Source organism: Coenobita brevimanus, chromosome 114 (assembly GCF_032717465.1).
Source record: "Coenobita brevimanus isolate Jiangsu-jjx chromosome 114, ASM3271746v2, whole genome shotgun sequence".
NCBI classification, from domain to species: domain Eukaryota; kingdom Metazoa; phylum Arthropoda; class Malacostraca; order Decapoda; family Coenobitidae; genus Coenobita; species Coenobita brevimanus.
Window position 1 is genome coordinate 7,769,181 of NC_137067.1, and position 14,274 is coordinate 7,783,454.

Genomic DNA, 14,274 nt, shown 5'->3' on the forward strand with positions numbered 1-14,274 from the left:
GTGGGGCACGTTATTCCCATCAATTGTTTGATCCCTAGGATTAAGGCCTGGACAATCTGTTTCCCAATGCCGTCGAGCTCCGCGAGGGTGAATACAGGTTCCTGCTGAATGGGGACCTGGGAGGGACTGAGAGTGGCCCTGGCTGCTGGGTGCTGCGGTGGCGAGGCTGGAGAGTGTACCTCTGCCGTCGTGATGACCTGGGTGAGAGCAGATGGTGGGGGGACTGCTGTCGTGGTGCGTAGCGGTGGGCTCGGCGTGGTAGGCAGCGGAGGGAATTCTGCCTCGCTGGTGGCTGGGACTTTTTCCGTGGGGCGGCGCTGTTGGCCCCAAACGAAGGTACCTGGAGGGGCTGGAGTCAGGCTGATGGCCTGCTGCTCCTGTACCCATGCCACTTGCTGCTCGCGGCCTTTCATTACTCTCCTCGTTCTGGCTGGGCAGCTGGGGTGCCAGGCATGGTGCGATCCTGAGCAGTTGGGGCATCGTGAAGTTACTGGCTGTTTTGTTTTCAGCCTTGCCAGGCACTGCTCGGTGTCGTGGCTGGCGCTGCAAATGCCGCAGACTGGGGGGCGGTGGCAGTTGGCCCTGTGGTGTCCATATCTTTGGCACCTGTAACAACGGAGCGGCTCTGGCGTGAAGGGGCGCAGGTGGAATTCGCCCCAGTTCCCTAGATCGAGGGAAGGTATTAGCGGGCCCCTCAGGGTGACTGTGACCTGCAGGGTCTCTTCCCGCGTGCGCTGATTTTGGCAGCGCTTGGCCTCCTCCACTAGGGGGTGCTGTAGGAGGATTCCTACCGGCATACGCCTGGGGTAGCCCATGACAGTGGCCTTGGTGAGCTGTTCGCCCCTTTGCAGCTCTACAATTTTCAGGGGTGGGGCCTCGTCCTCCGCCAATGCCCAGCAGAGCAAGGTTAGGGCTCTATTAGATCAATGCTCACAACTGCAAGGATTTACTGGCTCTAGGGGTAGTGATGAGTATGAGGTAGTGGAGTTGTTTTACTGCCATCGTAGAAAGGTGCGCAAGTTGAGGGCGGTGGTTGTAGACGAACTACCTAACTATAGCCTAAGCCAGGGAAGGCGCTGCAACATAATGTGCGGGATCTGAAGGCTCGAGGCTACAAGTTAGCAGATCCAAGTGTCACTAGTGGGGATATAGTCGAACTGCTGATTGGGGCGGACTTTTATTATCACTTTGTACACGCTGGCTATATAAGGGAAGGAGGCATAGTTTTGTTACCCACAATTTATGGTTATACACTGAGTGGCACTTATCGGTCAGAAGAAGAAGGTACTCATGTAGAGTTGGTAACTGTTCTGAAACTGGCTGCAGATCCGATAATGGAGTTAGCAAATATTGATGGCAGGAATACTACTCCAGAAATCAAGGATCTGACAGCTCTATGGGACCTAGATCACATAGGTATTAGTCCCAATGAGACCGATAAGAAGGGAGAGAAGGTATTAGGTAACTTCTATGAAACGGTACAATATTCCAAAGAACAGAGACAATATATTGTAGAATTACCATGGAAAGAAAACGTTGATAAGTTGCCTGATAATTTCAAGTTAGCCTTAGGCAGATTAAGAGGTTTGCAGCGTAAATTCATAAAGGATCCCAACTACTGCAAACAGTATAGTAAAGTCATCCAGGATCAATTAGAAAGAGCTTTCATAGAAAAGGTGGAGGACAAGAGTCTGGTAGGACATCCTGTACACTATCTAGCTCATCATGGTGTCACTAAAGATAGCTTAACAACACCAATTAGAGTAGTGTTTGATTGTTCAGCTAGAGAGCATGAGAGGGCATATAGTCTGAATGACTGCTTACAAGCAGGCCCATCTTTGGTTAATGACCTCACACAGATATTGTTGCGCTTTCGGTGTCATCGTTTTGCCTGGGTGAGTGACATCGAGAAGGCATTTCTTATGGTGGGGTTAACTGAAAGGGATAGGGATGCCACTAGATTTCTTTGGCCTGTTGAACCTTTAAATCTAAATAGCCCTTACATTATATATAGGTTCAAGGCAGTATTGTTTGGAGCCACTTGTTCCCAATTCCTCTTGAATGCCACCATACAAAAACATTTATCAGTGGTTCAGGAGGATAAAGCCTTGATTGATAAATTAAGGAAAGGGTTGTATATTGACAATTTGCAAGGAACCAAGGAAGATGAGGATGCTTTACAACAATTGTGTTGGGATGCCCTGAGAGTATTTTCAAGTGCCAATTTGTCCTTAAGAGAGTGGGTAACAAACAGTGTGAAATTGCGGAAGCTACCCCACCTAAAGGGTTTGGCTTCTGAAGTTCAGGACAAGGTAAAAGTGCTTGACACTGTTTGGCTAACTGATATGGATATGTTAAAGGTGAAGGGACACGAAAGCAGACCCACAGTATACACGAAACGTGAGGTGTTGAGCATAACTGCAGGTGTTTTTGACCCTCTGGGAGTATTATTGCCGGTGCCCATCCGTGCAAGAAAATTTGTGCAAGATCTATGGCGTATTGAATGTGGGTGGGATGTTCCCATACCGGAAGATAAGGAAGTTGAATGGCAGGGGATATATGAGGATATGATGAACAGTACCAGTATTATATTTCCCCGCCAAGTCACTGATAGCAAAAAGGTCATGCTGCATCTATTTAGTGACGCAAGCACCACTGCTTATGGTGTAGCAGCCTACTTAGTTAGTGGGGGAAGTAGTAGATTAGCTATGGCAAAGGCCAAAGTAGCACCCATTAAACCCCTCACTATACCAAAATTAGAACTGACTGCTGTCATGCTAGCAGCTCGTCTCGCCAAGTATATTTCTGAGGCCTATGCGGACGAGTTAAGCATAGAAAAAATATACCTCTGGACGGACAGCCAGATAACCCTATACTGGTTGTTTAGTAAAAAACTGCTGCCTGTATATGTTCAGAACAGAATTGACGAAATAAAGGCATTAGTCCCTGATGCTGAATTTCGTTATGTGTCTACAAAGGACAACCCCAGTGATATGGTTTCCAGAGGGAAGTCACATGCGTCCTTAATAAGTTCTTCTTTGTGGTGGGGAGGGCCCACATGGCTACCTCACCAAAAAATGTGGCCGGAAAATGGTCCATTTGAGGAAGTTGGGGACGCCACCACGGGTTGTCTCCTTGAAGAGACCCTGTCATTGCCAGTATCGGTAACCCTTCCTGCCATATTGAAGTGGGACCGATATGGTTCTTATGTGAAGACAAGGCATGGGTTGGCATGGGTATTGAGATTTATCAAGACACTGAAAGATAGGAGGCAAAGAACACATGAGGCAATGCTGGCTTATTTGACAGTGCCGGAAATAAGGACAGCAGAATCAGTAATGATTAAGTTAGCTCAAATGGAAGAATACCCTGAGGATTACCATTATTTATCCACTAGAGAGGGCACACCAAGTAATGCTGTGAAGCAGTTAGGCCTCTATATGGAAGGTGTGCTGTTGCGTTGTAAGGGTAGGTTACAGTTGTCGGACTTAAAGGAGGAAGCAAAGTACCCTATCCTAATACCTAGTAAACATAGGTTAGCAGCTCTCCTTTCTGAGTACTGCCACAAGGTGTGTAGCCATAGTGGAGTAAGTTATGTTGTAAGTTACATAAGACAAAGATTTTGGATTCCTAGGATCAGACAAGTTGTAAAGAAGGTTTTAAGGAAATGTATAACTTGTAAAAGGTTACAAGGTGCCCCATATAGTGCTGTACAGGCTCCGCCATTACCCTACTTTAGGGTTCAGGAAGTGAACCCATTTCAAGTAACAGAAGTAGACTACACTGGTGCTCTACCCATTAAAGAAAAGGGTATCGTAGGAAAATTATATGTAGTCTTGTTTACCTGTGCAGTTACTAGGGCTATACACATTGAGACGGTGTCAAACCTCTCTTGTGAGTCCTTCATTCATGCCTTCCGTCGGTTCTGTAGCAGGAGAGGCTTCCCTGAACTCATAATTAGTGATAATGCCACTACATTTATAAGTGGAGCCAGTGTGTTGAGGGAGTTAAAAAATGATCCAAGGTTACAGAGTGAATTGGTAAAGGTAAATTGTGAGTGGCGGTTCATACCAGCCAGGGCGCCATGGTTCGGTGCCATCTGGGAAAGAGTGATAGGTATCCTAAAGGCTGGCCTGAGAAAGGTATTGGGTCGAGCTTTAGTATCCCGTGAAGAACTGGATACTGTATCATTGGAACTTGAGGCCACAGTCAATGACCGTCCACTTGGATATACATACGGTGACCTTGAAGAGCCATTCCCTATTACTCCTTCACAACTTATTAATGGGAGGCGTCTTAGACAGTTTCCGAAACAGGAAGTCAGGGATGATGATCTCACGGACATCACCTGGCGGACTAATTCGGGGATAAACAGACGTCTCCTATATGTGACAAAGATTTCACGAGATCTGTGGAGGAGATGGACCACTGACTACCTAATATCTCTCAGGGAGCAACACCGTCAATTGACATACAAGAGGGGGAAGGCAGCACCACAAGTTGGGAATGTCGTGCTGATACACGACGATGGACCTCGACTTCTCTGGCGACTAGGTCGGGTTACCAAATTGTTATATGGTCCCGATCAAGAATGTAGGGTAGTACAGCTAAAGACAGGCGCCGGTTTGACCACGAGACCAGTGGTTAAGCTGTATCCCTTAGAAATTGATATAGAAAGGGAAGAAGATGACAGCCAAACCGGCGCTACCCAACACCTCCCTACACCGGTAAATGACCGATGTGATGCCCCGTTGAGGACATCACGTCGGACCGCCTTAAGTTCCTCCCAACTATGGCGTACCCTGATTGGGACGGGACAATTGTAAATATTGTATATACAGTATTTTGGGCGGGGGAGTATGTCGTGGATTTCGGGTTTAAATATTCCCGCCCACGACAGCACATTTTTGTAAATAGTTCTCTCCTTGCCACCAGCTAGTACAGACGTGCCTTAAGCATTCTCCAAGGATTATCCATCTCTCTTTGCATTTATTACCGTCAACACCACAGCTAAGTACTCAGGATTTATTAGGCCTAGCATATTTATACTGAGTACTGATCAAAACGCCATATTCACATACCGTTTATTATAATGGTGAGTTGTTGTTTTGCTTTATGTTAGTTTACAAAAACCCCCTACAGTGATAATAACTAACACCTCCTGAGGAGGCCGTAAATAACACATTATCCCTGCAGGGTGTGATGCTGGCTAAATAAATCCTGCAAAGGCCGTAAGTCCTCCTGAAGTAAATGGAATTCACAATACAACGTGGCAGCATTTGACAACGAAGGAGTAATGATGTGACTTGGTTATTGAAATGGGACTTTTCAGAAGCTGGAAGGTTTCAGAAGGACCATAAGACCTCACGATTAGGCCGTAAGTAATTCATCATCCCTGCAGGATATGACACTTGCTAAATATAGCCTGCAAAGGCAGTAGGTCCACCTCAGCTAAATGGAATTCCCTATCCAAGCGTTGCAACATGTGACTTCAAAGCTGTAACGTTATAATTCGGTTATTGAGGCTGGACCTTTTAGCAGCTGCAAGGTTTGAGAAAGATCATAAGACCTTCCAAAGAGGCCGTAAGAAACTCAGTAACCCTGCAGGGCATTACACTGCCTAAATACAGCCTGCAAGGGTCGTAAGACCTCCTCAAGTAAACGAAGTTCCTTATTCAATCACTGGAGGTGGCATTGACGATGTGACGCGGTTGATGAGACAGGACATGATAGAAAACCCCCAGGTTTCAAAAGGACCATAAGACCTGCCGGGGAGGCCTAAAGTAACTCATTGTCCCTGAAGGATATGACACCGGCAAAATATAGCCTGCAAGGGCCATAAGTCCTCCTGAACTAAGTGGATTTCACAATACAACGTTGCAGCTGGTGACATCAAAGCTGTAGTGACATGACTCAGTTGTTGAGGGAGGGCCAGTTATAAACATAGCCTGCAAGGGTCGTAAGTCTTCCTCCACAAATAAATGGAATTCCCCTAAAAAGTATTGCAGCTTGTGACAACAAAGGTGTAACTACTACTCGGTTATTGAGGCAGGACCTGTCAGAAGCCGCAAGGTTTCAGAAGGACCATAAGATCTCCCGAAGAGGCCGTGAGTAACCTATTACCCCTGTAGGGTATAACACTGCCTAAATATAGCCTGCAGGGTCCGTAAGTAAACCTCAACTAAATGGAGTTCCCAGTCCAAGCATTGGAGCTGGCAATGACGATATGACTCGGTCATTGAGGCAGGACCTGTTAGAAGCCACAAGGTTTCAGAAGGACTATAAGCCCTCACGAGAAGGCCGCAAGTAACTTAATATCCCTGCAGGGTCTTACATTGGCTAAATATTGTCTGCAAGGGCTGTAAGTCCTCATCAACCAAATGGAATTCACAATACAAGCGTTGCAGCATGTGACAAAAAAGTTGTAACAATCTGATTCGGTTATTGAGGCTGGACAGGTCAGCAGCCACAAGGTTCAGAAGGATCATAAGACCTTTTGAGGAGGCCGTAAGTAACTCAGTAACCCTGCAAGATATGCCACTAGTATAATATAGCCTGCAAGCGCCATAAGTCCTTAACAAAATGGAGTTCCCAATTCAAGCATTGGAGCCGCCAGGTTTCTGAAGGATCTTTAGCCCTCCCGAGTCGGCCGTAAGTAACTCATTATCCCTGCAGGGTATGACACCAGTTCAACATAGCCTGCTTTGGTGGTAAGTACTCCTCAACAAACTAAATGCAATTCCCAATCCAAGTGTTCAACCTGAAACAACAAAGGTGTAACGATATAACCCACTTATTGAGGCAGGACCTTTTAGAAGCCGCAAGGATTCAGAAGGACCATAAGACCTCTCGAGGAGGCCGTAAGCAACTCATGAATACTGCGGGGTATGACACCAGCTAAACATAGCCTGGAAGGGCCGTCAGCCCTCCTCAGCTAAACGGAGTTCCCAGTCCGGGCGTCGGAGCTGGCAAAAATGATATGACTTGGTTATTGAGGCAGGACATGTTAGAAGCCGCAAGGTTTCGGAAGGACCATAAGCCCTCCCGAGATGGCCGTAAGTAACTCATTATTCGCGCAGGGTATGACACCGATTAAATATAGCCTGCAAGGGCGTTAAGTCCTCCTCCTCAAGTAAATGCAAATCCCAATGCAAACTTTGCAGCTTAAACAAAAAAAGTGTAACGATATGACACAAATTTTGAGGCAGGACCTGTTAGAATCCACAAGATTTCAGAAGGACCATGAGACCTCCTGAAAAGGCCGTATGTAACTCATTATCCCTGCATGGTATGACAATGGCTAAACATAGCCTGCATGGGCCGTTAGTCCTCCACAGTTAATGGAATTCCCTATCCAAGAGTTGCAGCATGTGACGACAAAGCTCTAACAATATGACCCGGTTATTGAGGCTACACTTTCCAGCAGCTGCAAGGTTTCAGAAGTAACATAAGGCCTCCCGAGGAGGCATAAGGTAAACCAGTAACCATGTAGGGTATGACACTGCCTAAATATAGCCTGCAAGGGTCGCAAGTCCTCCTCGACTAAATGGAGATCCTAATCCAAGCATTGGAGCGGGCAATGACAATATAAATCAGTTATTGAGGCCGGATATATTAGAAGCCACAAGGTTTCAGAAGGACCATTACCCCTCGTGACGAAACCGTGAGTAACAAATTATCCCTGCAGAGTTTGACACTGGCAAAACATAGCCTCCATAGGCCATGAGTCCTCCTCCTCAACGAAATGGATTTCCCACCCAAGCATTGCAGCTTGTGACAACAAAGGTGTAACGATATGACTCAGTTATTGAGGCAGGACCTGCCAGAAGCTACAAGGTTTCAGGATGACCATAAGACCTCCCGAGGAGGCCGGAAGTAACTCATTATACCTTTAGAGTATGATCTAGGGGGTCAGAATGTTTCAAGATCAGCAAATCGAGGACTTTTGGAAAATATTTGGCTCTCACTCTAACAGTTAGCCTTGTAACATGGGTTTCTTTGGTGCCATCTGTGCGATTCCCTTTTCCATGGAACAAGTCAGTCATACATTAGCCACGTAATTGGAGAGGTCACTTACATATACAATATGTTGTTAGGTCCTCGTCCCATATTGTCACAGGTCCTAACAGCAGTAGTTCAGTGAAGGAAAGATGTCACTCAGTGAATTATTCCTCGTGAGATCAGCCTGTCAATGTACACAAGATCAACTCAGGTGTAGTAATAACACAAGCATCTCAGGTTCGTATTGTTGTTTTCCAGGTAATTACATTTTTTTTTTTTTTTTTAATAACAGAACAGAGGAAGGAAAAACAAATGAATAAAAAAAATCCATACACCAGATTACTGGCATTCTTCATCCATAAAATATCTGTAACAGTTGCACTTGAACAGCTGTAGGTCGAAGTTTGGGGGAAAACAACTCCGGGGAAGCGAGTTCCAGAGAGATGCATTTCGGGGAATAAAAGACTTCTGATAGGCAGAAGTTCTGCAGTATGGTTGTGTGACATTCCAGTCATGAGCGCTACCAGACGCCGGTGTAGCACGAAGGAAGGCATGGAGAAGTGGCACAATGAACGCAACTTCGTTTGAGCTTTTGCCATAAAAGTATCTATAATACATTGCAAAGGAGGCAACATTCCTTCTTACATGTAGGGGAGGTAGTTTATTAATAATAGCAGGGTTATTAATAATTACAACAGCTTTGTTCTGAATTTTGTCTAGTTGTTTTCGTGCAACCTTTCCACATCCATTCCACAAGGGTGAGCAATGTTCAAGCTACAGCGCACATGACTCATAAATTATAGCTAACTGCTCGTCAGTGAAAAAGTTATGCTCTCTGTTCAATCATCCAACTTTCTCTGAGGCGGTTTTAGCAAGTGATCTGACATGAGAGGTCCAGATTAGGGCACTGTTAATTGAAACACCGAGAATTTCAATACTTTCGGAGATGGGAATATTAGTGGCACTGGAGGTAATGTACTAATCTAGCAATATCTGTCTATTAGTAAATTGTATATATTTGGTTTTCTGCCTGTCTATATATTGCCAGACACCTTAATCCCGTAAGGGGTGGCCACAAACAAATGCCTCCATGTCGCTCAGTCCCCCTCCATTTCACTGGCCTGCTCCCAGCTCACACACCCCTCTCTCATATACCTCTCCACTCCATCCCTCCATATCATCCTTGGACTCCCCCTCCCTCTCCCCCCTACCACCTCAGTCACATACACTCATCTCGTCAGTCTCTCACTCTCCATCCTCTCCACATTGCCAAACCACCCCAGTGTGTTTCTCCTAACGAGTGACATAGGCAACTATCGGCCAATTTCATTATTACCAATATTTTCAAAAATAATCGAAAAAATCGTTGCTAATCAACTTACTAACTTCCTAGAAACTAACAGACTGCTATCAAACACTCAACACGGTTTCCGACCTAAATTATCTACAGATACAGCGCTTACAGTAATAACAGAAAATATATATAAAAACATGGAAAACAAACATATATCTCTGTTAACTCTTTGTGACCTCTCCAAAGCATTTGATAGTGTAAGTCATAATATTCTTCTTAATAAACTAAATAAAGTAAACACTGATAGCTTCTTGTTTGATAACTATCTTAGTGATAGATCACAAAGAGTGCGTATGCATAATACAGTTTCCTCTAATGTAAAAGTGGCATATGGTGTCCCTCAAGGTTCAATCCTAGGCCCAATACTGTTCAATATATACGTCAATGACATGGCACAAAACTTTAATGACTGCACACTGGTCCAATATGCTGATGACACACATTTCCTTCATTGTGGTACACTAAATGAACTAAATACTCTAATCAGTAAGGCAGAAGAAACTCTAAATAATGCCAGAAGATATTTCTCAAGAAATGGACTTATTCTAAACACAAACAAGACTCAGAGTATCTTCATAGGGACCCGTCAGCTAATTGCAAAAATACCACCAAACACTACTGTTAATTTTGGTAACAGTCATATTAAACCAAGTAATTATGTCAAAAACTTAGAACTGTACATGGACAGCTACCTTATATTTGACACCCATGTGAACGAGATAAGTAAAAGGGTTACAGGAGCCTTAATGCATATTAACAGAATAAAAAATAGTTTTGATAGGTCAACTCGGCAAGTCATTGTTCAGTCACTTGTACTAAGCCTTCTAAACTACTGTATTGCAATATGGGGCTCAATAAACAACACTTTACTCAATAACGTCCAAAAACTACAAAATTTTGCTGCTAAAATAGTAGATGGGAGAGCTAGAACATATGATCATGTTACCTCTATCTTAAAGGAACTAAAGTGGTTTAATATTCCTAATATAATAATCTTCAACATAGCTGTCAAAATTTTCAAACAACTACACAGTCAATACCCAGATTATCTTCTATCTCTCCCTACTGTAAATTGTGTAACTCAAACTACTACCAGACAACAAAATAACCTGTATGTCCCCAAAGTAAACTCTAACACTGGTGCCAAATCCATCTCTGTAAAGGGACCTAAGATATGGAACCAACTCCCATTAAATATAAAAAAAAGCCAGTAATATATATTCATTCAATGCAAAACTAAAGGAATTCCTTCTAACTTAGGCACATCAGTTTATGTAGACAACTGTACACTATTGGATATACCATTGTCAATACTATGTATGAAGAATAACCACTCATGTGGAAATAAAGTTTATTATTATTGTTATTATTATTATTATTATTATTATTATTATTATTATTATTATTATTATTATTATCCTATCACATCCACATCCACACCACAACACTCCTTCACTTCCTTATTTGTCAGTCTGTCTCTCCATGTGACTCAACATGCTCCTCTCAAATAACTCATTTTCACTGCTCTCACACTAGACTCCTGACCCTCCAGCAACGTCCAAGCTTCACTTCCATACGTTAGAGTTGGTATCACAATACTGTCATGTAGTAACTCTTTCACTTCTGTGCTGACTTCCCTGTCTCTTACCACTGCTTTCAAGGAACCAGCAACCTCTCTTCCTTGATGTACCCTTTCAAGTACTTCACCCTCTATACTTCCATCCTTACTCATCACACAACCCAAGTACTTAAAAGCACTCACATTTTCCATTTCCTCCTCATCCAACCTCACTGTACATTCACTGACTTCATTTCTCTCGAAGACCATAACTTTACTCTTCCCTACATTCACCTTTAGATTCCGTTTTTTACTCACTCTCCCAAACTCAACCACCAAGCCTTGTAGCTCCCCTTCGTCTTCACTTAAAAACACAGTATCATCTGCAAACAACAGTACAGGGAGTTTCCAAACACTGCCTTCTCTCATTAGAGCCACTAGCATTAAATGAGACAAGGTTATTTTGTCCCCACTCATTCATTTTAGATAAGACATGATTTATGGAGATGGCTGTACTGAGTTGAGAGTTAGAGATATTAAACTTCTTAAATGGGTGTTTGAGTGTGAATGAACTGTGGAGTGTTTAGTTATCTGTATATGAATGGATGGTATTGTGGGTGACAGATGAGAGATCATTAATTTGAACTAGAAATAGGGTTGGCACCAAATCTGATCCATGTGGCACACCAACGTTAATTGACTGGAAATTGGAATATGCATCACCTACTTTTACTCTTGTTTTTCTGTCACTGAGATATGAGGAAAGCAGAGGAACAAAAGACGTTAGTCCATAGCATGGGAGTTTGGACATCAGGGAACGGTGCCACACTCTGTCGATAGCTTTAGAAATAACAAGTGCTACTGCATGAGCTTCTCCATGTTGGTCAATTGATTGATGGATGGTATAAGTCAGGAGACTGAGTAGGTCAATGGTGGATCTTTCTTGGCGAAAACCATATTGTCTATTACTAATTAAGTTGTTTGATTGAAGGTGTTTAACTATGTGATTATTAATTACAATTTCAAATACTTTACCAAGAGAAGATGTGATAACTATTGGTATGTAATCAGAGGGGTCAGGGGAACTTCCTTTCTTCGGAATTGGGTGGATATTGGCTTCTTTCCATGAATTAAGGAATGATGAAGTATGTGTTCACAGTCTGAATAATTTAGGTAGAACAGAGGCAAGTTCTGGGGAGCATTTTTTCAAAACAGTTGGAGGAATTCCATCTTGTCCTGGAGCTTTGTTGGTTGATAAATTGTCTAGAATGGATTTTACGTATCTAGTCTGTATTTTAAGTGGGACAATGACGGTAGAGTCAAGTTATAGTACTGGGACGTTCTGGCCGACTTCCTCTACGGTAGAATTTCTGGCAAATGTATTGGCAAAGATATTCGCATTCCCACGAGGGTCATTAGTAATGTTACCATCTGAAGATTTTAGAGGTGGAATGGATGATGGCTTGTTAAAGTTATTGTTGAAAGAACTGAGAGTTGACCAGAATGTTCTGTTGTCATTAGGGTTGTTAAGTAGTTTTGATGCTTGATTTTGAAGAAGGTTTGATTTAGGGAGATTTATTACATATTTTGCATGGTTTCTAGCAATTTTAAATTGACAAAGTGATTCAGATGTTTTTGATTTTAAGTAAGCGTTATATGCTAATGACTTTTGGGCCTTTGCTCTGGCACAACTGCTATCAGAGTTCGATCTTTTAGTGAGCTATTGCCAATTAAGTTTAACTAATTTCACAAATGCTAGAGTTACACTAACTTCACAAGGGCCACAAGTGAACTTACTCACTCTTCTCTCTCTCCCATCATTTTCATAACCTTCCTTGCCACTCGAACATTTTAGGTACTCCCAGCAGCAACAGAGTTATAAGTCGGAGACATCCAAAATATTCCAAGAGCTGTCTTTCATTACGTAGCACTCCAAATGCTTTAGCATAGAAATTGAAATGAAATCTCAATATTACATAATTTAACAATATGCGGTGCCAAAGCACAGCAAACCCGTCCCCGGCAGTCATTTTAGTGATGATGTAAAAACAACAGGGTATCTAGTAAAAGATGTCTCATCAAATTTGGAGTAAATCGGGTGAAAATTAACTATTTTATGCCCATTTGAAATTTTAGGCTCGACGTACATGATACTGTTCCCCCCCTACCGCTAACTGGGGGGTGACCCCCCTGATGTAATGAGGCATGTTATAGGATTTGATTTCATGTCGACATGAATTTGAAAGGAGTTATGGTGAAAAAATATTTTTCTTTTTACAGTTTTTGGGCCTACAGCCTGGGCTTCGGCCTAATTTGTCCCTAAATTTAATCAGGTGAGCGGAAGGTCATAGCCCATCATCCCTGTAATTTTAGTCAAAATCGCACCAGTAGTTTTCGTATAAAGTTGTTAACAGACAGACAGACAAACCATGTGAAAACAATACCCGTCCCTAAGCCCCTCCGGAGCGGGACAGGTAACAATCATCCAAATAAAATATTATAGAGAAAAAAAAAATAACGCGCAACATTACAAAATATCTCTGCTCACATCAATAGTCTACCTGACAACTCCGTCTAATAACTAGAAATGGAAGAACTATCCACCTACCTTGCACACCTGCTTCTTAACATTACGCCTTCCCTAGTCCTATTGTTGTCCCGACAAAGCTACACAATATATACAACATAATCCTTAATCTTAAGAAAACAGTTCATTATACTCAAAATAGTCCTTGAACTCATCAGGTCTTCTATGCCGCCTCTGACAACGTCCCTGCTCCCCCCACACGGTCCACTCCACTTTTTCCCTAGGGACTGTCACCGTCCTCTTCTGCTTCAGCTCCTTGATTCCTCAAAGACGTTCCAGCTGTACTGTCTTGGCCCATGGTACTGCCATAGATGATTCATGTTTACCACCTTTAGGCGAGACTTCATGCCTCCCCGAATCCGGTACGTTGTGTCTGACAGCAGTCCATCACAGTGCAGGGGCCCCTTCCACGGGCTCTGCAGATTCGGTGACTGTCCCTGTCACTGAGGATTGTACAAGCAGACTTTGTCACCATCCTGGAAGCTCATCTCACTTGCCTTGGTATCATACTTGTGCTTCATCATTTCACTTGAAAACTTCAGTGTTCCTCAAACTTGATGATGTACCCCAGCCAGTCTTTTCTGAAGATGCATCACATAACTAGAGGTATCTGTAGAAAGCTCTTCACCAAGTGGTCTTCCCATTAGCAAAACTGGCAATTGTAATTCGTGGCCCAACATCAGTTTTGCAGGGGTGTAGCCAGTGGACTTGTGGGATGCGGACTGATATGCTATCAGCAACGCAGGTAATTTCTGGTCCCATTCTGTCTGTCCC

The 14,274-nt window shown here is 43.3% G+C and overlaps 1 protein-coding gene across 1 annotated transcript; it reads left to right on the forward strand.

The window, feature by feature from the left end:
- Positions 1–813: 813 nt before the first annotated feature.
- LOC145418380 (uncharacterized) lies at positions 814–13,947 on the forward strand. The gene is made up of 6 exons (XM_080286787.1): positions 814–961; positions 1,327–1,461; positions 2,089–3,468; positions 3,853–4,593; positions 6,162–6,306; positions 13,836–13,947. The coding sequence occupies exons 1-6, from the start codon at positions 814–816 to the stop codon at positions 13,945–13,947; spliced, it is 2,661 nt and encodes an 886-aa protein (XP_080142913.1).
- Positions 13,948–14,274: the final 327 nt, after the last annotated feature.